Source organism: Microcaecilia unicolor, chromosome 1 (genome assembly GCF_901765095.1).
Source record: "Microcaecilia unicolor chromosome 1, aMicUni1.1, whole genome shotgun sequence".
NCBI lineage: Eukaryota > Metazoa > Chordata > Amphibia > Gymnophiona > Siphonopidae > Microcaecilia > Microcaecilia unicolor.
The window spans coordinates 111,587,418-111,613,972 of NC_044031.1; the positions used below are offsets into that span (position 1 = coordinate 111,587,418).

Here is a 26,555-nt window from a genome sequence, read left to right on the forward strand (position 1 = left end):
CAGGTTTAGCTTGATACGCAACTTACAATGTATTAACAGCAGTTCAATAGTAAAATGACCAAGGTCCCCGTTTACTAAGGTGCGCTAGTGTTTTTAGCACGTGCTAACCGTGTAGATGTAAGGGCATCTACATGGTTAGCGTGCGCTGCTTAGCGCATGCTAAAATACTAACGCGCCTCTAGCGCAGCTTAGTAAACAGGGCCCCAAGTGTCAGTCTTAGAAAACATCTTTTCTAAAAAGGCTATAAAGGCAGTATACAACATAAAGTACACAGAATTAATAAAACATAAAATAATGCATGAATTAAAAACAACAATCATAAACCCTTTCAAATAGCCATAGGCTTAACAGAGGTCATCTCAAAATGTGAACTGAAAATGTATATTTAGAATTTCCTTGGTGTTATTTGCTTTTCTCTATGGTGTCCCTAAATTTTTGTTGCATGCTTTGCTTGTATGAATAATTTTAAATATTAATTTTAAAAATTAAAAAAATAAGGGGTAACTACAAGACAGTTTGCTAACATTAACATTACAAAACCTAAGTATGTGATATTTCAGTTAAAGAAAAAAGGCTTATCCACAAAAATCTGATAATGAAATACCCAAACAAAAACATGGACTACTTATAGATACCAAGTGAAAAACAATACATTATTTAAATGAATTAAAAAGAGAGGAAAAGGCCTCAGACGTCTGATTCGCAAAAATGCATACAGCACCCTATAGATAAAATGTCTATAACTGGCCAAAAAACCCAAAGAATTTAACTTAAAAATCCAGCGTTGTTCGCACTGTAATAGCTTATTCACCCGATTACTCCTGCGCAACGTGGGTAAAATCCTGTCAATTACCACACAGTCAAATTGACTGAACAGATGATTATATTGCACACAATGTGCAACCAAAGGTGCTCCAGCTCGTCGTTGAGATATGCAGCAATGATGCTCATTGCTCCTGACATTTAAACTTCTCATCATCTTACCTATATAGATCTTTCTGCAAGGGCATTCTAACATACAAATCACATAATCTGAGCGACAACTAGTTCTATATTTTAACTTAAAGCTCTCACCAGTAACTGGATTCTGAAATTCTTCACATTCACACACTATCTCACAGGTATTACTCGCCACATTTATAGTGACCGGAATTCTCATCTCCTTTTAATGACTCCTTTTCATAAGCAAAGCCACTGGGCTTAATAACTCTTTGAGGTTCCAACCCCTAGAAAAAGCAATCTGTAGTCTGTGATCCTTAAACAAAGGATGTGTTTGAACAATATCCCAATTTCTTCATATGATCACAGGCTACGGACTGCTTTTTCTAGGGGTCAGAACCTCAAAGAGTTGAAATGTAGAACTAATTGTTGCTCAGATTATGAGATTTATATGTTGGAATGCCCTTGCAGAAAGAACTATACAGGTAAGATGATGAGAAGTTAAAATCTTTGGAAACTGTTGGCTTGAATGCCGAGGTGGAATGGGCTGTGTTTTTGTATTTACATCATGTTTGTGAGACGTTTTTTCCTCTAAAAGCAAGATATTTAGCATTCCCTTTAAAAGCAAAAAATTAGGTGATTTACTTAAAAGTTTTGTGAGATGAGACTCCTTAAATGAATTTTTGGCCTATATCTGCCTGATTTGCATGAGTGAGTTTTAATCTTCCTGTTTTATTTGTGTCTACTTCCCTTTAAGACATAGGGTATGTTTTCCCTTTAATAAGGGAGGTATTTTGTGACTGGTTTGAAAATCGGTGTCCTGTTAAGAACAGGTGCCATTTTGGAAGGTTTTGTGATACCAGTAAAATGAACAGCGGTTTATGCTAGTGTAAGCAGAGTAGGGTTGATTTGATGAGAGGCTAAGATGAAATACTATACCAATAATGGCTTTTTTCTTTTTATAGAAGACTGAAGAGCACGTATTGCCCCTGATGAAGGCACATCGTTAAACAGGTCCCTGTCGCAAAGTGAAAAAGAATATTGAGATAAGTGTGCTGGTTTTATTAGAGAGTGCTTTAATGTACATGATAAAAAGAAAAAATAGAAAATAATAAAATGCTGATGATTTTTGAAGGAAGGGTGGAGAGGCTTTTGGCCAATGATAGAAATTTTGTTTGTAAGGTGCTGTATGCAGTTTTGTAAACTACAGACTTCTGAGGCCTTTTCCTCTCCTTTTAATTCATTTAAATAACTGAGTATTGTTTTTCACTTAGTATCTACAGTATAAGTAGTCCAAGTTTTCGTTTGGACATTTCAGTTAAAAACATTTAAAAACAATTAGTAAGAATTACATGAACATGACAAAAATCTGTAAAGTTGTAAGGTCAGTGCCTTCTTACAATGCACAACAGTGTCAGCAAAGATGAAAGATAGGCAGTAAATGACAATGCTTACGTTCTGCTCAGCCAGGGAATACACCAGCTGTGGAAGAATGTCTCCCTTAACAACTGCCTCTGCCAGATCATCATTAAAATTGGCCAGCCTCCCAAGTGCAAGAGCAGCCGTCTGCTGAATAGTTGGGACCACATCCAACAATAGAGGCCTCAGCAAAGACATTACACCTGAATTACAATAGGAAAGGTAAAATGATCACAGTATTTGAGAGCAAAAGTAATTGACATAATTGATTTACAGCATAATGTACAGAATGAAAACAGAGATATGCAGGCCAGTAATATTGAAAGGGTGCTGAAAGAAAGCCATGTTAAAATGTATGCCACAACATGGCTTGACCTTCATTTCTTCCCACTACAAACACTACTGGAGGTAGCTACACTGTGCATTACATTGTCACCTGTTGTAGCTGTTTTAAACCATCACTAGTCCATTAAAAAGATTTTTTTTTAAATCACCCACAGTATAGCTTGAGTTATGCAGACTAAATGACATGCTCCATTACAAGGATATTATTTGGTATTTATTTCACACATTAAATATAAATTAGTATAATTCTCAGTACATAAGGCCCTTATGTCCTTATAAGTTACATTCTAAGCAACATAAATACCTATTCAAAGCATAGACCTTAAATTTCAAGCCACGTTCCTTAAACATGGATTAAATACAAATCTGACTAGTGTCAACCCTATTGCCATGAATACTTTCTCAAAATGTCATGTTGTTCCATTCCATATCAGTTTACTTTGTTGTATAGTAAGAGGTATGCTGAGAATAGGCACAAAAATAAACCAAGTCATGATTTAGTTCTGCAGACATCAATGTTCAGGGGGAAAAAAACTAAGGGCCCCTTTTACTAAGGCATGCTAGCGTTTTTAGCACACGCTAAACGCTAGAGTTGCCATATCTTCCTATGGGCAACTTAGAATTTAGAGCACACTAAAAACTCTAGCACGCCCTTAGCACGGCTCAGTAAACAGGGCCCTACGTTTTCTAATTATGAGCAAAAGTTTCAGGTTATTTTGTTTCTTTTCAGAGCAATATTACATACACACATGTCAAGCAACACCTAATAAAGCTGGTACATTTTTATCAATTTAACCAACTCAAAAAAAGATCTAACCCAAAAACAAAATGGACTGCTAGCTCCAGTACACTAATTTAAATGTAAAAAACATACGAGGTGCTATATCAAGACTGTTAATATGTAGCATGCAGAAGAAAAATAAAGAAAATGTCTCATTGGTTGTGTGAATGATATAGAAGTATTTATTGCTTTGAACAATATATTTGCGACATTGAAGTTACATGTTTGGGCAGGGGGAGAGGGGAATGCTCAACAGGACACTAGAGATTTCACATTGGTAGCTGCAAATATATTTATTTATATTTGTTGCATTTGTATCCCACATTTTCCCACCTATTTGCAGGCTCAATGTGGCTTACATAGTACCGTTAGGCGTTTGCCCAGTCGGTTGATAACAAATACAAAGTTGTATAGTGATCGAATGAGGTATATGTGGGGGTCCGAAGGGATGAAGGTTGTGTGTTGTCCAGTACGATCATTAGTCATGTTGTGCTTTGGGTGAGGAGGTTTACGTAGGGTCGCTGGCATAGGCGGTCGGTGGCCTAACTGTTTGGGGAGGCTAAAGGGGGTGGGGTTAGGGGTGGGGCTTAAATCCATAATTGTCTGATAACACACAGAAAAAAAATAAAAATAAAAGTCACAATTAATACCTTTTATTAAATTTAGATATTAGATATATATCATATGTCAAAGAATAAAGTGGTTGCTCAAAGCATATTCTAAGCACAATCGCTCAACTGCAAAATACTATGCACAACTTTGTGCAAAAACACACTCAGAACCTTACTGTACCATAAATATTACACTGGGCAGAACCTAATACACCAATATAACACCCATACGGAAAATGCAGACCATCAACAATATGAAACAAGGGATCATAATATCACAATTCTCATGTAGATCCACAAAACACCCTAATTCATGTTTAATGTGGGATAAAATGCCATAAATAAGTAAATAAATATAAACTTTTAATGTTGAGCACCTGATTCTTAAAGTGGACATATTCCAATCACTATAATGAAAATAAAATGATCTTTTCTACCTTTGTTGTCTGGTGATTTTTTCTGATCATACTGGCCCAGTATCCGATTCTGCTGCTATCTGTCCTCAGTGCAGGTCAGGAAGTCATCCTCGTTAAATATCTCCCTGGCAACCCAAGACACCTCCAGCCAACCCCCCTTGCTCTCCCAGCAGTAAGATAAACAAACCATAAACCAATTTCTACAACTGGTTACACAAGGTTACAGGGCTTTCACTGCAGCTCCTGCTGTGAGGATGGAGGTAAATCAACAATTTAAACCCCTCAGAGCACAGCAGGGGAGGCTTAGACTCTCCAAGCCTCTTATACTGGGCACCTATGGTCGCTGAGGTAGGCCTTTTTGAAGAGGTTGGTTTTTAGTAACTTCCTGAAGTTCAGGTGGTCATGGATTGTTTTCACAGCTTTTGGGAGGCCATTCCAATATTGTGCGCTTATGTGGGAGAAGCCGGATGCGTAGGTTGTTTTGTATTTCAGTCCTTTGCAATTTGGGTAGTGAAGGTTTAGGTATGATCTTGCAGACCCGACTGTTTCTTGTTGGTAGGTCTATGAGGTATGTCATGTATCCCGGGACTATGCCATATATGATTTTGTGGACTAGAGTGCAAATTTTGAAGATGATCCGTTCTTTGATTGGGAGCCAGTGCAGTTTTTCTCAAAGGGGTTTGGCACTTTCGAAGCGTGTTTTGCTGAATATCAGCCTGGCTGCTGTATTTTGGGCGGTCTGGAGTTTTTTTGTTAGCTGTTCTTTGCATCCTGCGTAGATACCGTTACAATCGTCCTAAGTCATGCAGATTACTGTATTAGGTTTCAAAAGGTTTCCCTAGGGAAGAAAGGTTTTAGTCATTTCAGCTTCCACATTGCATAGAACATTTTCTTTATTACAGAGTTTACTTGGCTCTCGAGAGTGAGGTTGCAGTCCAGTGTGACGCCAGGTATTTTCAAACTGTCTGAAGTGGGGAGGGTGTGTCCTGGGGTAGTTATAGTTGTGGGTTTGTATTTGTTGTGTTGAGAAGTGAGGATGAGGCAGTGTGTTTTTTCAGTGTTCAGTTTCAGTTGGAATGAGTTTGCCCAGGAGTCCATAATGTTCAGGCCATCGTTGATTTCACTGGTTATTTCTTTCAGGTCATGTTTGAAGGGGATGTAGATTGTAACATCATCTGCGTAAATGAACGGGTTCAGGCCTCGATTGGATAAGGATTGTGCCAGTGGAATCATCATCATGTTGAAGAGTGTTGGTGATAGTGGTGATCCTTGAGGTACTCCACTTGCTGCTTTCCACGGTGGTGATATGTTTGAGTTTGATTTTACTTGATAAGTTCTGGTGGTTAGAAAACCTTTAATCCAATTAAGTACGTTTCCACCCAAATATGCACATATACTTGCACAGCTCAGTCTGGAGGTTAAAACAAAATCCTGCCTTTGTTAATATTCAGTGATAACACAAACAGCTCAGTAGCCTAACAAAAAGTGATCTGAAGGTACCCCAAAGACATTTTGCATGAACGGTACCTTTTTGAAGGATTGTCTATCAGGGTATAGTTATTTATCTCCCTTTTTTAGGTTACATGACCAACAGAAAATTACTACTACTACTACTATTTAGCATTTCTATAGCGCTACAAGGCGTACGCAGCGCTGCACAAACATAGAAGAAAGACAGTCCCTGCTCAAAGACAAAAAATAAATAAAGTAAGCAAATCAAATCAATTAATGTGAGCGGGAAGGAAGAGAGGAAGGTAGGTGGAGGCGAGTGGTTACGAGTCAAAAGCAATGTTAAAGAGGTGGGCTTTCAGTCTAGATTTAAAGGTGGCCAAAGATGGGGCAAGACGTAGGGGCTCAGGAAGTTTATTCCAGGCGTAGGGTGCAGCGAGACAGAAGGCGCGAAGTCTGGAGTTGGCAGTAGTGGAGAAGGGAACAGATAAGAAGGATTTATCCATGGAGCGGAGTGCACGGGAAGGGGTGTAGGGAAGGACGAGTGTGGAGAGATACTGGGGAGCAGCAGAGTGAGTACATTTATAGGTTAGTAGAAGAAGTTTGAACAGGATGCGAAAACGGATAGGGAGCCAGTGAAGGGTCTTGAGGAGAGGGGTAGTATGAGTAAAGCGACCCTGGCGGAAGACGAGACGGGCAGCAGAGTTTTGAACCGACTGGAGAGGGGAGAGGTGACTAAGTGGGAGGCCAGCAAGAAGCAGATTGCAGTAGTCTAAACAAGAGGTGACAAGGGTGTGGATGAGGGTTTTGGTAGAGTGCTCGGAAAGAAAGGGACGGATTTTACGGATGTTGTAAAGAAAGAAACGACAGGTCTTGGCAATCTGCTGGATATGAGCAGAGAAGGAGAGAGAAGAGTCAAAGATGACCCCAAGGTTTCGAGCTGAGGAGACAGGGAGAATGAGAGAGCCATCAACAGAAATAGAAAACGGGGGGAGCGAGGAGGTGGGTTTGGGGGGGAAAATGAGAAGCTCGGTTTTGGTCATATTTAATTTCAGGTGGCATTGAGACATCCAGACAGCAATGTCAGACAAGCACGCTGAAACTTTGGTTTGGATGCAAGATGAGATATCAGGGGTAGAAAGGTAGATTTGGGAGTCATCAGCATAGAGATGGTAGGAAAAGCCATGGGATGAGATTAATGAACCAAGGGAAGAAGTGTAGATAGAAAACAGGAGGGGACCAAGAACCAGTGGCGTAGCCAGACCTGACATTTTGGGTGGGCCCAGAGCTAATATGGGTGGGCACTGTGTATATAGGTATGAGTAGTGTTTCTTGGGATTCTACAAAATTATGCTTTAGAATGCACTTGATGATGGATTTCTAAGTAGTGTACCCAACAGCTGCACTGCAGAGTCCACCTGAACCGAGAAATCCACCTACATAAAATTTAAAACTTTTTAAATTTTAACCTGGGCACTGCAGACCATCCCCACCCAAAAAAACCACCATCTGTTAAAATTTAACCTGAACACTATTAAAATTTATTGTTGGTGGGTTTCTAGTGGGGATGGGCTCTTCACTGCCTAGGACAAAAGTATATTTAATGATTAAATATACCATTCTTTGTCCTAGGCAATGAAAAGTTCACCCTCCACCCAGAAGCCCACCAGCAGCCAGCATTCATTTTGATTACACGTCATACATGTTAAAATTAAAAAACATTTATTTTACCTGGGCAGCTGCTTGCAGATGGTGCGGGGGGGGGGGGGGGGGAATCGATCAGTATCAAAAGGTTGATTGTAACGTGATACAGCGAGGGCACCCGTGATCTGGCACAGTGGAGGAGCCGCGACACAGCCGGCAGCCTTTCCCATGCAGCATTGCGAGGAGCAGCAAGGCTGAGCAGCTTACAAAATGGAAGTTAGCGAGGCGAGCATGGACGTAGTTTGACTGTTTCATTCTTTACAAGATCTCCAGTCCATCTCCTATTTTTTCTTTCCCTTCCTGTCTTCTTCACTTCTTCTCCTATATCCATCTCTGACTTTGATCTTTTCCCTTCAGCTTTCCTTCATTTATTTTTCTCTCTCTCAGTCTGCTCAGACTTCATTTGTAGTATTCAATCTCCTTTATTCAACCACATCTACCTACAGCTTTTCATGTCCCTCACTCCAATCATCCCATTCTTCATCCTGTTATTCTTGTTTCTTTTTGTTGCTAACTCTCCCCTCTTCCAGCACCCTCTCTTTCTATTTTCACTCCTCTTTTCTCTTCCCTTCCTCCTATCATCTATTCACGGTCCAGTGTCTCTCCCCCTTTCCCCAAGTCCAGTCTCCCTTCTTCCCTCTTACCAGCTAATCCACATCTAACAATCCCTTCTCCCCCCCCAAATCCAGCACCTCTTCCTCTCTGTCCATCACCCCCCCCCCCCAAATATACAGCACAGCAGGACCTGCACCTCTCTCCCTCCATCCTGTAGATCCTCCTCCTGCCCTCCATTCACCCCTACCCACATGGTTCCATCACCTCTCTCCTCCCAAAGGTCCAGCAGAACAGTGCCTCCATCTTTCTCCTTTTCTCACCCCTCCCCCCATCGCAGTTCCAGCGTCTCTCCCTTTTCCTTCCTCCTCACAGTCCGATTTTCCCTTACGTTGATCTCTGCCGGTAGTGGCACTGCAGCCAGCAATAACAGCAGTCTGCCTCGGAGCCTCGGTCTTCCCTGCTACATGTCCCACCTCCTCTGGTACAACTTCCTGTTCCGCATAGGCGGGACCTGTGGCAGGGAAGGCCGAGGCTCCAAGGCAGACTGTTGTAATCGCTGCAGCGCCAACACAACAGCCCCTGGTACCAAAGTTGCAGCGGTGAACGGGCGGCCGACGGTAGTAAAAGCAGTAAGCAGCCAGGTTTAACTCCGTCCTTCACTTCCCTGCCCTCTCTGCGTCCCGCCTTCCTGTGATGTCATTTCCTTTCGGGCGGGACGCTGAGAGGGCAGGGAAGTGAAGGACGGAGTTAAACCTGGCTGCTTACTGCTTTTACTACTGGAGTGGCGCCCCACCCGCCAGTTCGCCGCTGCGGGTTGTCGTCATCGTTTGGGGGGGGCAATGCCCCCTCGCCCCCCCTCCCCCCCAGTCTACATCCATGGAGGCGAGGGAGTAGCGGCACTAACATGCAGCCCTTAATGGCATACCGATACATCCGCATTCGGGACCCGACCCGCACTAAAAATAAGAACATTTTAGGAGGAAGAGGACCGCCTGGGAGAGCTGCCTAAAAGCAGATGGGAGGTGGCTGAGCTGCAGAAGAAAGACTGCGCACTTTGGTGCCTAAATTGGGTGGGCCCGAGTGGAGATTGGGTGGGCCTGGGCCCACCCGTAGCTACGCCCCTGCCAAGAACAGAACCCTGAGGTACGCTGACAGGCAGAGGGATAGAAGTAGAAAAGGATCCACCAGAATGAACACTAAAGGTGCGGAGGGAGAGGTAGGAAAAGAACCAGGAAAGGACAGAGCCCTGGAATCCAAGTGAGGACAGGGTATCGAGAAGTATGCTGTGATCGACAGTGTCAAAAGCAGCGGAAAGATCAAGAAGAATGAGGATGGAATATTGACCTCTGGATTTAGCCAGTAATAGGTCATTGGAGACTTTAGTAAGCGCAGTTTCGGTTGAGTGGAGAGGGCGAAAACCAGATTGTAGTGAGTCAAGAATAGCATGTGAGGAGAGAAAATCAAGGTAGCGGCAGTGAACAGCACGCTCAAGTAATTTGGAGAGAAAAATGAAGGAGGGAGATGGGTCGGTAATCAGAGGGACAAGTAGGGTCCAGTGAAGGCTTCTTAAGGAGAGGTGTGACCACAGCATGTTTAAAGGCAGCAGGGAGAGTCACAGTGGAAAGTGAGAGGTTGAATGTGACAGATAAAAGGAATAAGAGCAGGAGAGATAGCATTAACAAGGTGGGTGGGAATGGGATCAGAGGAACAGGTGGTACATTTTGAGGAAGAAAGGAGAAGTGTAGTTTCCTCAATAGTAACTTCAGGAAAGGAGGAAAGGGAATGAGGGGAAGGAGAGAAAGGGGAACAGACTAGTGGAGGGAGAGGTGGTGAGGTAGAGAAAGCAAGGTTTATCTTTTGAACCTTGTTATGAAAGAATTCAGCAAGGGTCTGAGGAGATAATGAAGGGGGAGTTGAGGGAGGGGGCACCTTGAGGAGAGAGTTCAATGTGGTGAAGAGAAGTCGAGAATTAGAGCCAAGAGAGTTGGTCAGTTGGATATAATAATCCTGTTTGGCACGTAAAAGAGCAGATTGGAAGGAGGTCAGCATGAACTTAAAGTGTAAGAAATCAGCAAGGGCCCGAGATTTCCACCAGAGGCATTCGGCGGAGCGGGTACAGGAACATAGGTAGCGGATATTAGAAGTCAGCCAAGGTTGGGGTTTTGAACGCCTTACAGGGCGGGTCATCAAAGGTGCAAGAGTGTCTAAGGCAGAGGATAGAGTATTGTTGTAAGAAGAAACAGCCTCGTTGACAGACGTGGATGGTGCCACAGTAGAGAGGAGGTTTGAAACATGGGAGGATAGAGATGAAGGGTCAATATCGTGAAGATTCCTAGATAAATTAGATAAGATAGGACGGGACTGGGAGTGAGGAGATTTAAGTGTGAAAGTTATAAGATGGTGATCAGAGGAGGGAAGATCAGAGGCAAGGAAACTAGAGGGTGAACAGTTGGAGGAGAAGATGAGATCAAGACAGTGACCATTTTGATGAGTGGGGGAGGTGGAGCATAGTTGGAGATTAAAGGAGGACGTTAAAGCGAGTAACTTGGAAATATAAGAGTTGGAAGGATCATTAGCAGGAATATTAAAGTCACCAAGGATGAGAGAGGGGGGAGGAAGGATCATGGAAGAAGGCAAGCCAGGCATCAAAGTCACTGAGAAAAGATGAAAGGGACTTATCAGGGGGACGATAAATGACCGCTATTCGAAGAGGCAGAGGAGAGAAAAGGCGGATAGAGTGGACTTCAAAGGAGGAAAAACAGTGAGATTGAGGTGGAAGAAGGGGTTGAAATCTGAAAGAGGGAGAGAGAAGTAGTCCAACACCGCCCCCACGGCCAGCAGGGCAAGGAGTATGTGAAAATAGATAACCACCATGGCACAGGGCTGCGACTGAAGCAGAGTCATCAGGGCAGAGCCAGGTTTCTGTTATGGCGAGCAGATGGAGGTGACGCGAGATAGAGAGGTCCTGGATATAGACGAGTTTGTTACAGATAGAGCGGGCATTCCATAGGGCGCAAGAGAAGGGCAGAGAAGAGGAGGGGAGTAGAGAAATAGAGATGAGGTTAGAGATGTCGCGGTGAGATCTGTAGAGATGGGATAATAGTTGGTGAGGGGGGCCAGGATTGGGATTGATGTCACCGGCTGAGAGTAAGAGAAGGAGTAAAAGAGAGCAGAAGAGAGTAGGAGAGGTGTGGCCACAAAGGCGTCGATGGCGAGAGGTATTTAGGTGGAATGGGGAAGGCAAAATGGACGGAAGAAAAAGGCGGAGATTAAAAGCCAAGAGGGAGGAAGAGGGTAGGAGAGAAGGTGAGGTGATGAAGTCGATGGATGGGCAGTGAGTTCCTGTAGCGGAGAGAGGTAGGGGGTGAGGGAAAAGATTAGGAAGGGACAGGGCTAGGAAGAGAATGTGAATAGGGGCCATAATGACTGAGGTACTTTAGCAACTGGGAAGAAGATTAGATGTAAAGAGAAAAATGCCCCGGCGCGTGGCACCTAGAGCGGAGGCCCTGAGTGGATCGGAGTGGACCTGGGTGTCACCCCGGAGAAGGTTGTAAGGATATGCAGATGAGCTGCAAGTCCTCCACAGCACCTGAAAGGCAGCCGGTGGTAGAGCTGGGCACCTCTCAGCTGAGGAAAGGCTTACCAGGGGTTAGGCCGAGGCCAGCATTCCTCCCCCTGAGGGTCGCCTGTTTAAAGTCTTAATGCCAATAGACTAAGGCTACTTTTCTCTTGAGATGGTGATCTGAATGTTCACTGTAGTTCATAAGTGGTTACATATAGACAGACTGAAAAGCAAGCACAGAAGATCATGAGATAAGAGCAGGATCAAGCTGTTTATTCTGGGAATGGTGATGGTGGTTCACAGCAGGGCTGAAAATCTTTGAGAAATACAGCAATTCAAGGAGTCAAGCTATTTGATCTGGGAGAGTCACTAATGACTAGAATGCAAGGCCAAAGAAGTAAATAAAGAAAGGATCAATGCTAGTCAGGTAAGGCAAGGAACCCAGAGTAAGACTGACCCCAAAGGCAAACTGCTTTATAAGGTATTCCAAAGGTGCAGGAAATATTAAAAATCCCATGAAATGGCAAATAGAATATTATTCCATCAGATGAATAACTGATTAGCTGAATCAAATCACCTAAGTAACAAGATCTTGTTGGTCTTTATGTGGTGCACAAGGAGGTACTTATTGCCGTTACACAATGTTTTAAGACCAGACAGAAATATGGATTGAGCTCATACCTTTAAAGGTGAGTAACATACTATGCCTGAATGTATTTCCTGGTTCCAGCAGCAGTGAAAGTCAAAGTAACTTTTACCCAAGGTCACAAGGAGGCATATTTTCAAAGCACTTAGTTACAAAGTTATATAGTAACCTATGGAATTTTGCAAGTCTAAGTGCTTTTAAAATGAGCCCCAAGGAATATCAGTGGGAGAGTGGGATTTGAACAGCAGCTTCTCTGGTTCTCAACCTGCTGCCCTAACTGCCAGGCTATTCTTCCACTTCAAAAATGAACTTCTTTTGCACAAAAGATTTAAGATACGTCATTGAATTTCTCCTTCTTAATTTACAAGAAATCACACAGTAAAAAGCTATGGTTCCTCAAAAAATTTCAAAATATATATGCTTGGAATGCAACAAGCTTAAATGTAATAAAGTTGTTTAAAAACATGATAATTTAAACAGATATTAGAACAAACAGTTTTGATGTAAGCAGATTTATTTTAGATCTAGTCCTTAGTAGAATGCTAGGCAAGATATGAGAGGTGTTGGACCCGCTGGAAACAGTGATCATAACATAAATCAAATTTGAGCTGATATCTGGAATGAAGTCACTAAGGAAATCTACTTTAGCAGCATTTAATTTTCGAAAGGATGACTACAACAAAATGACAAAAATAGTTAAAAAGATCTACACAAAAAGGTTAGGATTTTAAAATCAGGCATGTACCATTGTGGAAGCCCAGACCTGATGTATTTCATGTATTAATGAAGGTGGAAAGAAGAGCAAACGACAACCAGCATGGTTAAAAGGTGAAGTGAAAAAGACACGTAGAGTCAAAAGAGCATCCTTCAAACAATGGGAAAAACATCCAAATGAAGAAAATAAGAAGCAACATAAGCATTGTCAAGCTAGATGCAAAACACTGATAAAGAAGGCTAAAAGAGAATATGAAGAAAAACTTGCCGGAGACAAAAACTCATAGTAACACCTTTCAAGGACATCAAAAACAGAAAGCATATAAGAGAACCTGTGGGACCATTCGATCATGAAAGCGCAAAAGGGGCATTCAGGAAGGACAAGGCCATAGTGAGAGATTGAATGAATTCTTTGCTTTGGTCTTTATGGAAGAAGATGTAAGAGATCTACCTGTAAAGGAAATAGTTTTCAAGGGTGAAGATGCAGAGGAACTGAAAGAAATCTCAGTGAGCCTGGAAGACATACTGAGCCAAATTGACAAAATTAAATGGTGATAAATCACCTGGACTGGATGGCATACACCCCAGGGTACTAAAAGAACTCAACAAGAAATTGTTAATCTGCTGTTACTGATCTGTAACTTGTAGTTAAAATTGTCCGAAGTACCTGAAGATTGGAGGGTGGCCAATGTAGTGCTGAGTTTTAAAAAAGGTTCCAGGGATGATCCGGGAAACTACAGAACAGTAAGCCTGATGTCAGTGCTGGGCAAGATAGTAGAAACTATTGTAAAGAATAAAACTTCCGAACACAGACAAACATGGTTTGATGGGACAGAGTCAGCATGGGTTCACCTGAGGTCTTGCCTCACCAATTAACTTAATTTATTTGAAGGCATGAATAAACATGTTGATAAAGGTGAGATGGTCAATGTAGTGTATCTAGATTTTCAGAAAGCTTTTGACAAAGTTCCTCTTGAGAGACTGAGAAAATTAAAAAGTAATATGAAGCAATGTCCTTCTTTGGATTAGGAACTGGTTATTGGACAGAAAACAGAGGGCAGGGTTAAATGGCCATTTTTCTCAATAGAGGAGGGTGAATAGTGAAGTGCCGCAGGGATCTGTACTGGGACTGGTGCTATTTAACGTACAAAAGAACATAAGAGTAGCCATACTGGGTCAGACCAATGGTCCATCTAGCCCAGTATTCTGTTCTCCAAACAGTGACCAAGCCAGGTCACAAGTACCTGGCAAATTGACACAAAACTATTCAAAGTTGTCAAAACACTTGCAAATTATGAAAAATTTCAGGAAGACCTTAGGAAACTGGAAGACTGGGCATCTAAATGGCAGATGAAATTTGATGTGAATATAAAGTGATGTAGGAGTCGGCACTCAAGAAAATGATTTAGGTGTTATTGTAGACAATATGCTGAAATAATATGCCCAGTGTGCAGCGGCGGCCAAAAAAGCAAACAGGATGCTAGGAATTAGGAAAGGAATGCAAAATAAGACCAAGAATATTATAATCTCTCTGTATCACTCTAAGGTGTGACCACACCTGGAGTATTGCGTTCAGTTCTGGTCACCGAATCTCAAAAGATATTGCAGAATTAGTAAAGGTTCAAAGAAGAATGACCAAGATGATAAAAGGAATGGAACTCCTTTCATATGAGGAAAGGCTAAAGAAGTTCGGGCTCTTCAGCTTTGAAAAGAGAAGGCTGATGGTCTATAAAATTCTGGGTGGAGCAGAATGGGTAAAAGTGAATCAATTTTTCACCATTTCAAAAACTACAAAGACCAGGGGATACAATGAAATTATGCCAGGAAGTATAACCTGCACAGAGTGCCAGATACCACTCTGGCCATCTTGTTGGGCAGACTGGATGGATGGATGGATCATACAGGTCTTTATCTGATGACATTTATTATGTAACTTTGTTACATTGAAATACTTTATAGATGGAAATATTTTTTCACTCAAAGAATAGTTAGCTCTGGAACTCGTTGACGGAAGATGTATTAAGGGTGGTTGGCATATCTGGGTTTAAAAAAAGGGTTGGACAAGTTCATGGAGGAAAAGTCCATAGTCTTATTGAGATGGACATAGGGGAAGCCACTGCCTGTCCCGGGATTGGTAGCTTGGAATGTTACTACTGATTGGGTTTCTGCCAGGTACTTATGACCTGGATTGGCCACTATTGGAAGCAGAATACTGGTCTAGATGGACCACTGATCTGACCCAGTATGGCTATTCTTATAGGATGTACTAGTTACACTATAAGGGGAACTATAAATGGCACTCAAAAATGGATGCTGGAAAGGTTCGACACTACGCACTATTCTATAAAGGGGGCACACTTTATAGAACTTAGCACTGGTTTCCACACCCAACTCTGGGCGCCAACTTACACCTGCTGAAACCTGGCACAGGTCTCAAAATCTGAGGCCCTTTTACTAAGCTGCATTAGTAAAAGGGCCTAACGCAGCAAAAATGCACTATCATGGGACATGCTCAGGTATCCTGTGGTAACTTTGAAATCTACGCTGAAAGAGGTTTCTATTTTTTTTTTTTAGGGGGTGTGGCAGGGAGAGGGAGAGTGGGTATTCCTGCACTAACCAGTTAGTAATGCAGATGTATTGCATGCTAACTGGTTAGTGCAAGGTTAATGCAACCACACTTACCACTTATGAAATCGGCAGAGATAAGTGCTCACACAGTAATATGGTCACACATTAATGACATTAACACATGGTCATTATCGCAAAAAATTGAAAACTGGGATTTTTTATGGCTCCGGGAAAAACCTATAAAGGGTGCATTAAGGCCCATTTTTCCACAGCTTTGTAAAAGGACCCCTAAGTTTGTACCTGAGGCAATGAAGGATTAAGTGATTTTGCCCAGGATCACAATAATTGGAATTTACACATGCATCTTTTTAGGCATATTCTAAAAAAAAAGGTGTGCGTAAATTCCAGCACGCATAGCCAAAAAGAGTGCATGGCAATGGGAGGAGTGTGGGCGTGTCGGGCCATCAAATCTACGCACATGGAAGTGCCCCTTGATTTAGGTGCAGGTATTTACACAAGCTTTTCATGGCATAAATGGCTGCGCCTAAATCTAGGCACGTCCACCCAGCCTATGTGCTATTCTATAAAACACGTCTGAATGTAAACACAGCTTACAGAATACCACTGGGCACCTAAATTAGGACGTGCCTAGATTTTAGTCACCATATATAGAATCCTGCCCTTTGTGTCCAAGAAAAATATTTAGTAAATAGGGCCTTTGATTTGTACCTCCGGCTAGAGAAGTTGCCGTCTTTGTAAAATGGCAGACAGATGTTTTGCAGTCCTAAACATTTAGAATTGCCAGCAATTTCAGAAACTTGGACATACCAAATAGCAACATTTACAGTCCTCTCATCTAGATGCCATTATCCAATGTCTGGCTGAGGCAAAATGGGAAGGTTTGTACTGGATCCAAAGCAGCAGTTCTTGTCCCACAAGGAAAACTTCACCTCAGACCAGCATAAGGGGCAAAATGATGAACATGCTGAGAACCAGACAGGATCACAGAAGGGAACCGCTGCACCCCAGAGAGGGAGGGGGAGGGGAAGGAAGGAGACAGATGAGGGGCAAGAGGTATTTGGCGTGGTATTGGAAGGTGGGGGGAGATGGCAGGCGAGAAGGATTTCAGCTGACAAATCTGGGTGGACAAAAACAGCAGTCAAGCTCAGAGTTATCTCACAGTCGGCACCAATGCAAACAATCATAGTGAGATGATGCAGTAGCACTCAGTTGTGATTTAAAGGTGACCTAAGTCCTGACATTCATCTGGCACTGGATGTTCATCGGGAGTGCTAACCAAAATCAGTTATAAACTTCGTTGGCACAGCCCCGCCCTTGACACTCCGCCATAGCGCCCTGACATGCCTCCACCAGCCCATAAGATTTAGTGGTTTAAACATTTGTCCTGTCCTTTTGTAAAATACTGGCTTAAACATTTTGGTCACAAAAACACATAAGTGCCGGGATCAAGATGTTTAAAGTGTGAATAGCACTTGTAAAATAACTGCTGTAATGTATAGCTTAAGTCAGAGTTTTTGCTAGGAAATTAGAGCTTAGTGACAAGTGCTCCAATACTTTAATTTTAATGGATAGCAAGGGATTTGTTAGGAGTAAAGCAAGGATCCAAGCCCTACTACTAAAAGGGACATGAGCTAAATCCAAACTCCATTCCCTTTTCCTCTTTAGCATTATCAGAATAATTCTATAACAAGCTGCCTACTAAAAACACTGAATATGGTGACTACTAGTGCAAGTGGATGAAAATATACTTACAATTAAGGCACAAGCATTTACATCAGCCCTATATCTGGTGTAAATCCCAGAGCCTAGCTGTAAATTACAGTATCCTGTATTGTATTTGTATTACTATTTTGTAGGTGCCAGTGTTGTCCTCCCCACATACACAAGTTTACATTGCTTGGTCCTAAAGCACAGTTTCTGCACCTTTGGCCATTCTTCAAGATTTAAGGTCTTTTTAATTTTTTCTTGTCATTCCTCCTATGCCTATCTTATTTCAAAGATTTTTATCAAAGTCTCCTACAGGAAAATTGCCTTTATAAAAGTCACAATGTCTGTCCCTTCCTAATAACTTTGGAAGCGTTCATCAAATTTCATTTAAAACTTCTGTTAAATTGTAACACACAGTGATCCCCTGCTTACATACTCCCTCCCTCCTCTTTGGGCACCTTCCCAAAATGGCAACTGCCCCATCTGTGCTCACTGCTGGAACTAAATTCCAGCACATGGTTGTCTCAGTGCAGAGACGCCCTTCATGTACTATCCCCCTAAGATGACTGCACTTTGGGGGGAGTGAAGGGCAGCCAGCAGTCCGTACCTACGGGGTTGAGGTTAAATAAAAAAAAAAATTTTTAAAACACACACACACAAACACCTGTGCATTAGGAAACCCTGCACTGAGAATTAGCAAAAAGCTCTAATGCACATGTTAAAAAACAAAACAAAAACTTCTCCCAATGCAGTAAGCCAACTTTATGGAAATAGGCTATGTGCAAAATATATACGATACATGGGAGAGTTTGCCAGACACATATGCAAATGCATCTACACTAGCAGCAGCCATACTTAGCACACATGGAAACTGTACGGGTGCATGTGTAGATGCATGTGCTGGAATGTTATTCTGTGCATGCAATAATTTTTGCTAAACTGTTATTTATGTATAGAATGTCATGCCAACACATGCAAAGACTGGTGTATTGGCATGTGGAGTTCACGCACACACTAATCCAGCACTTCTTCCCCCTGCTTCCCCCCTCCCCAAAACATCTCCTCCTCTTCACGAAAGCCAGAAAGAGTTGTGGGTCCCATATTCTTAAAATGGGCATAAAATCCTCATTAGTGCTAACCACAGAAGAATGAACAAATCTCTTTACTCTGTAAAGGGGGTCTGCTTCCTCCCCTTGGGTGGAGCCAGCAAGCCTGCGGGGCTCCCAGGGTTCCAGGACAGAACACTGCTGATACTGGGACTCAGGTCCAAAGTATTTTATTGTCAAGGCAATTTCATACCAAAAATCATAATTAATTCTTCATAACAAAAAGGTACAGCCCTCTTAATAGTCTTCAAAAGAAAAAGGTACAGTCCTCATAAGGTAATCTTCAAAAGAAAAAAGGTACAGTTCAGGTCCCAAAATCCCTCAGCAAACGCTCAGCTCCTCAAGACCTCAGGTCTTCTATTAGGGCATTAGCTTTCCCTTCCCCCTTATTCAGAAGGGTTTAGTAAGAGTTCAGCACACTTCCAATATAACACAACAGTTCAGAACAAATCTTCATGGACAGTCTTTGTACATCAAACCAATACCACAAATCACCTGCCTTTTCACAGCACAGTTTCTCCCACCTCTTAGCCTCCTCCACTGCCTTCAAGTGCTGGGCAGGGCAACCTTTGAATTCTCCCACTCCATGATAGCTGGCTCCTCTCCCTTAGGCAGCTCTAGTGGCAGGCTACTTCCTTCCTCCACATACTCCATGGAATCTCTCTCTCCATTCGTCTCCCCTCTCTCCTGGTGACTGAGAGCCTCCAGGAAATCTGCTCTCTCCTTCTCACAGCTGGGGGGAATTATATACTGATGGCGAAGACAAGTAAACTGAGCTTCATCCTTCTCTCTCCCTCTAGTGGGGAAGGAAGTAACAGGCTCACCCTGCCTCAAGTCATTGCTCCCCCTGCTGGGGCTGGGAATCCATTCCATTTTTATAGGACTACTCTCTTCTCTCATTCTTGCAAGGACTTCTGGGACCCATAGTTCTGGGCTCAACTGCTTCACTGGGGAATCTTTGGGGCTTGCCTTGTCACAACTCTCCTCAGACTCTCTGTTAAAATCCCAATGTTAGAAAACCCTATACTAAGATGTCTGGTCTTCTGCACATTTCTCTAAATATTTATAACCATTTAAATGCACTATGCACTAATATCTACCCCAGTAGCATAGCCAGTCCTGCAAATTTGGGATACCCAAAGCATTCCTCTCTCCCCTCCTCTCTCCGCACACACTAACCATACCTTCCTACTCTGAGCATGTGAGAAGTCACAACATGTTCAAAACAGGAAGGAAGCAGCGCAAGGAGGACAGCGGTGGCGTACTGTTCTAGGCAAAGTATAGTGTAGCTTAAACAGCCAGCATAAACCATCCCCAAGCAGAGGATTCACCAGTAGACTCAATTCTTGAGCAAATCTTCTTTATTGTAGTAGTAAGAATAAACAAAGAAAATCCAACTTACAGTTCAGTTGCTTGTAAAAGAATTGTGGTCTTCTGCACATAAGAGTCTGAATCTAATCACCTCAGAGGCAAGGAGATGGCCAGAACCTCAGCCCAGCTTAAAGGAAAAAACTGTAACTCTCAAAGGAGAATAAGGGGGAGAACTCAGAGAAAATAAATGGGGAATGACTTGAGATGGTGAAAAAAAAATCGGATCAGCCCCTAGAACAGCTGCTGATCACAAAGGCAAGCTAGGAAAAGAGGACTCACACACAGCCTGCAGGGGCAGAGGGGGAGGGCTGGCCCTAGTTCAGAACTAACAGCCAATAAGGAAAGCTCTTCAAGGAGTCAATCACAGGAATTGAAAACTATAGGAAAAGCAGTCCTAATACACAGAACTATCTATTACACAAACAATAGAATTAAATACAAATAATACTTATATTAAATATACATCACAATATACCCTGTCTCTATGAATATAGGGGCAGAACAGGTGGCATTGTATTTATTTGGCTGGTGGGGCCCCAGCTTCCCCGCTAGCAAGGGTAAAGGGGTGCTGCACTTCTGGAGGAGGCCCGAGCCCAAAGTGGGGGTCTACCCAAGGCTTTTACACTGGATCCATTCCTACATAGGGCAAATACAGAATTGTGTGCAAAAGTTGAGCTACCTTGTACAAAAAGCCTAATGCTCTTTATTGCAATGGCCCTTAAGCGAAGCCCAGGGGTGTAAATTTGCCACTGCCTATAGGCCGACTATAAATGAGTGTATAGCAGAGTACTTACCTTAATAGGGGTAATTAAAACCCAGGCTCAGAGTGAAAGTGAGGCCCAGAGTAGGAGAAAACACGCTCGAGCTGTTAGTACATAAATCTGATCTTGTTTCCTTTTGAAGCCTGCAATGATAAGCCAGGCACTGCATGTGTTTTTATTCTTGAATAGTTTTGGGTATTTAGAACCTGAACTCAGCTGCTTGTGATCAGTGGCGTAGCCAGACTGCCAATTTTGCGTGGGCCTGAACCCAAAGTGGGTGGGCACAAAATTTTCTCTCTGCCCCCCTCCCCCAGCAAAATTTAGTCACACTAATCAGATGCATTTGTCACACAGGGGTAAAGTACTGCTTTTCAGTGCATCAGGTTTCAGAAAATAAATTTATTTAATAGCCTAACACCCTTTTCAATGAGCTTTCAGAGGCCAAAACCTCCTGCCTCAGGTCAGTATAATGCTGTTTTGGTATCCTGACCTAAGGAAGTATTGGTCTCTGAAATGTTATTAACACAGGTACTATATTACATGATCCTAAATTAAAAACAAAATTATTTTCTTTACCTTTGTTGTATGGCCATTTACTTTTTCTCATTGTGTTGCTCCCAGTCTCTAGATTCTGCTTTCCTTCATTTTCGCTTAACTCTTCTTTGCCATTTGTCATTTTTCTCTCCTTTTTCTTTGCTTTCTTCAATATTTTTCAGCCTCTCTCTCTGTCCAGATTTAATTCATTCTTACTATCCATTCTTTAATTTCCTTCTTTTTCTTTCACCTACCTATGGCTTTTCATCTTTTTCTCACCCTTGTTCTCCCCATGCCCCTTCCTCTTTCTCTGCTCCCTTTTTCCATCCAGCAGCAGCGGCCGCTACAAAAACAAAAAGCTAATTAAAGAACCAAAAATGTTTTTAAAAAGCAAGCGTGGCACTGCAGGCAGCCATCAGGCATTGGCTGTCGGTTATGCAGGCGCTCCTCTCGCCTCACGTCACATCGCTGCGCTCCTCCAGGGTCGTCCTCCAGGGGAAGTGACATGAAAGGGAGACTTGGCAGGTCTTGGCTGGGCGGGCCAGTCATGCACGGGGTCACTGCTAGAGCTGCGACCTGCATTTCAATTCAGTGCGGTCTGCGACTGCGTGCTGTGCATGCCTCTGCCTGAAGCCCGAAAGGTAGGTGGGCTGGAGGAGATCAGCTGAGGCAGCGGGCGCCACGGTACTCTACGGCTACGCAATGATGACAAGTAGAGAAGGCTGTGCGCTTTTCAACTGCGCTTGGCTGGGCGGGCCTGAGCCGACATTGGATGGGCCTTGGCCCACCCAGGCCCACCCGTAGCTAAGCCCCTGCTTGTGATCACAAGGTGCTTCACCACAATTTTCAGAACCCAGCCACTTGCTCACACTATCACACTGCCAACATGAAAGGAAAAAAATGGATATGGACAAGACAGAAGCTAAAGAATAGAATTCAGAGGAGAACAGATACTAATGCAGAACTTAATTTTACCAGATGTACATTGGACAGTGCCAGCTGGAAGACAAACTAGAAGGGAATACTGGAATCCTTGCAGGACTCCACTCATCATAAAGCAAACTGGACCTAGTACTAACAGACTGGAAACAGCATAATGAAGGTTATAGTAGAAAGGGAATGACCTTGGTCCAGTGTGTGGTTCAATGCAGAGCCTGAATCAGACCCAGTAACATAAAAGTCCTAAACTTCAGAAGAACTGACTTTTAAAAAATGGTTGGTTATGTTAGGAAAATGAGAACCAAGAGGTACAGAATTACAAAAAGTCCAAAGAGGGAGCACTAACATGGCAACAAAATTCCTATCAAGCATGTTAGCAAGGGGAAAAGGATAAAGAAACCACCACAGTTCAAAGCAGGGAGAAAGTAAGGGCAAAAACAGTATTTAAAATACAAGAGGAGGAGAACAGGCAAAATTACCATGAGAAATAAAGGAAGGTAGGAAGGGAAGCTAGGTTTACAAAGGCTCAGGCCAAAGGATTACAAATAAAAAAAAAACACACATACTTTTTTCATATATCTTAAAGAATAAAAGGGGAATTGTAAGAATTAAGTTAGATATCAGGTGTAATAAAAAGGAAGATCAGAAAAAATACTAGAGGTCCCGTTTACTAAGATGCACTAGTGTTTTTAGTGTGTGCTAATTTTTAGCACGCGCTAAAAACGTTAGCGCACCTACAGCGCAGCTTAGTAAACAGGGACCTTGATATCTTAAACAAATATTTTACGTATTATTCCCACTAGGACGAAATACAAAAAGGCAAGGCCAGAAAAATCTGTAGGCTAAGTCTTTCCAATTTGCTGGTGAACTGGTATTCAGTGTACTAGCATAGCTAAAAATAGAAAAATCTATGGGACCTGGTAGGATACATCCAAAAAAAGATACCAAAGGAGCTAAAGGAGAACTGTTACTCACTCTCTCACAACTCAAAGATAACATTTAAGAACAGATGTCAGAAACAAACAGAAAATGGAAAACTACATAACCTACTATTCTGACATCAGGAGTGGGCAAAGTAATGAAAGCTAGATAGTCTGGAGTTAGGAAAAAAAAACATACACTGGATGAGAAGTTGAATAATAGGACACAGACCAATGATCTATGGGGTCTATTGTGGGGAAGGTAAAGGGACATAGGAAAGAGTGGTAGATCTATTACTCTTCAATATCTTTATAACTCATAGTCTGCATGTTTGCAAATGACATGAAAACTGGCAAAACAGTAGACATGTAAGAAGGAACAGACAATTAAAAATTGGAATAGTCAAGGAGTGTCAATTTTTATTATTATTTTTTTTAATTTAAAGCCTGCCTTTCCACACAAATGTTCAAGTTGAAAAGCACAGACTGAATGGGCTTTAAAGTTCTTATCTGTCATCATATTCTGTGTTTCCTTGGAAGGAAACACATTTCCTAATCCTGATTTCCATTAGACCAAGACTTAATAATTGAAGCCCCATCCAGTGGTAGTCTCCAGATCAGTTAACAGTGCTTTTTGTTCAGAATTTAGGACTCAAAAGAGGAACATAATAAAATTAAAGGGGAAATGGTTTGACAAACTGTTGGCACTATGTTTAAAATTTTCCACAATCATTTCAAAACTATATATATGACAAATAATACATTTTAGGGAAATGTTAAATTACATGCATCATCATTCCTTATTTGTTTAATAGCACAAGGACAGACCACATATTCAAGACATTGGCAGTGTTTACTGCAAAGCCTGTCACACCTATTGCATACAGTTGCAGTTGAACTTGAGATATACAGGAATATCACAGATGTAACACAAACTAGTTGAGATGGCTTAGAACTGAACCTGTTCGCTCTGGGCTCCGTTACAATAAGCTTTTATTTGGAGCTTCTTGGTGGAGTCTTCCCTTTATTTTTTAATTTTTTTTTTATTTCCTACCCAATCTATCCACTGCCAATTGACTCTTTTATAAACTGAATATATCAGGAGTGTGCATTAGATGTGAAAAAATGGACAAAAATCAAATATAAAAATGTAATGTATGATGCAAATACTTTTGAAGTATTTGCATCATACATTACATTTTTTATCAATATTGTAATCATTAAACAAGCAAAAGAATACTACTTGTACAGAAAAGTATAACATTAAACATATAGCAATATTAAAGCATTAAAGAAATAAGAGAAAAATAAAAAATTTCCGTTAATCATACTCAAGACCACAAATAGACTCCAAGATTCCAAACAGTGGAGAATTAAGGAAATTGTAAATGCAATTTATAACCTAACGTGCCCCTGGAATCCTATTAAAATACGAGAGCCAAACACTAGGTAGATCACCCCCCAGTGTTCCGTTTAGATGATACAAATGCTGCAAGATGGGAGGATTCATAGAAAGCATATTTAACCGATCGGTATCTGATCGCATATTTACAAGGATAGCGTAAGAAAAAAGTAGCCCCCAAATGAAGCACATCTGGTTTCATTAGAAGAAATTGCTGACGTCTTTTCTGGGTATCTCTTGAAACATACGGGAAAATTTGAATTTCCAGACCCATGAAAGTCTTTTCCTTATTTTTAAAGAACATTCTCATTGTCCACATTTTATCTGGTGCCAACACCACTGTGACATTACATTTTTATATTTGATTTTTGTCCATTTTTTCATATCTAATGTACGCTCCTGATATATTCCATTTATAAAAGAGTCAATTGGCAGTGGATAGATTGGGTAGGAAATAAAAAAAATTAAAAAATAAAGGGAAGACTCCACCAAGAAGCTCCAAATAAAAGCTCATTGTAACTGAGCCGAGTGAACAGGCTGAAAAACACAAATGACCCCTAATGTGCAGTAAAGTTTGCAGTTACTGGACATCAATTTTGGCAAGTACTGCACAGCATCAACAAACCTTTCTGAGGTTTTTGCAACTACATTCAAAGCGGTTTACATATATTCAGGTACTTATTTTGTACCTGCATTGGAGCCAACTCTGTGGGTGCTGTGGGTGCTTGAGCACCCCCAATATTGAGAAAATGTCCTTGTATGTGTTCAGGGAGGGGTCATTTCCATTGGGCTTAGCATCCCCAATAATTTTGAAAAGTTGGCTCCTATGTGTACCTGAATATACAAAGGTCAGTTTATACAAAGGTCATTACCATGCATTAGCTAGAAGATGCAATCCCCACCATCCTGCTTTCTCCGTTATGACTTACTGTATGCTAATAGAGTGGGCTTGCAATAATTCCTGCATTAAAGCAGCTAATGCAGTTTTTCGTAAATTATTTTAAAGTGCAAAACCAACCACTACAGTTGCTGTTATGCTTTGAACCATAATATCAGGGAGCCTCTGGAATGCTGCTGGTCATTACCTCAAAATCAAATGGACTCTCACATCAGCTTACCCCAGTACCAGAGCATTAATGCTATTTGAAACTTTTTCTTTTCTGGTTGCTCGAGAAGGCTACTAAGATCACATACATAGAGTACAAAAGTAAAACGTTGTATGCCATTTCTGCCTTTACACAGTTTGTCTCATTCCTATACTGTACACATGCTCATAAATGAAGATCAACAAACAGGTTGTACTGATAACCTTTTCATTAAAGCATGCCAAATATAGTAAAAGCGCAAACACACCACCTTCTATAAGTACTTGCTTGTAACTGAAAAGGTGGAAAGAACTAAATTGACCCACTAAAAAAAATAAAATAAAACTACTTAAAAGAAAATTAACAAAGTAGATAGAAAGAAATAATACTTTATCTGGCTAATTTATGTTCAACTTTACAGTTTTGGAGAGCATCCGAGATCCCTTCCTCTAATTCACTTTATTACCCGCAAGCAGCGAGCCTTGCTTACCTGCATTCTGCAGCGTTTCCACATTCTGGGGCCGGTTGGCGAGCTCTGCCACAGTCTGCACGAACTGGGTCCGGGCCTTCTGGTACTGCTCGAAAACTGTGAAGAAGGAGGAGAGTGAAGGTGAGCAGAAGGCACCCTTCGGCACCCAGCTCCAGCCGGCACAGAACAACAATATAACCCACCTTGCAGAACGTGTCTCTGGGTCATGGCTGCCGCCGGCCCGCTGAAGCACCGTCGCTTTACTCGCACAGCGCTGAGTTCTCTGCACCTTGGCAACCTGTTTTAGGTTTGTGCCGCGCTGTATATCCCGCTGCTAAGCAACGAGCCGGAAGTAGACGGGCATAAGAATCTACCACCCGACCCCCGCGCCTCGGGCCCGGTGTGAAGCCTCTGCTGACTGATCGGAGAAATGCCCCGCCCAGTGAGCAGAGTCCTCCTGAGTAAAAGCGACTGATCAACGAGGTTTAAATTATGGTGTTCTTTTTTTTGTTAGTATCCCAAACATGTACA

The 26,555-nt window shown here is 42.0% G+C and overlaps 1 protein-coding gene across 1 annotated transcript in view; it reads right to left on the minus strand.

The window, feature by feature from the left end:
- Window positions 1-26,555, minus strand: part of SPAG6 (sperm associated antigen 6) — a 449,242-nt gene extending 422,687 nt beyond the window's left edge. The window contains exons 1-3 of the mRNA XM_030199370.1: window positions 26,228-26,555; window positions 26,046-26,141; window positions 2,395-2,561 (exon numbers count right to left, since the gene is read on the minus strand). Of these exons, the coding sequence (XP_030055230.1) occupies window positions 2,395-2,561; window positions 26,046-26,141; window positions 26,228-26,252 (288 nt within the window). The 5' untranslated portion in view covers window positions 26,253-26,555. The remainder of the gene's footprint in view (window positions 1-2,394; window positions 2,562-26,045; window positions 26,142-26,227) is intronic.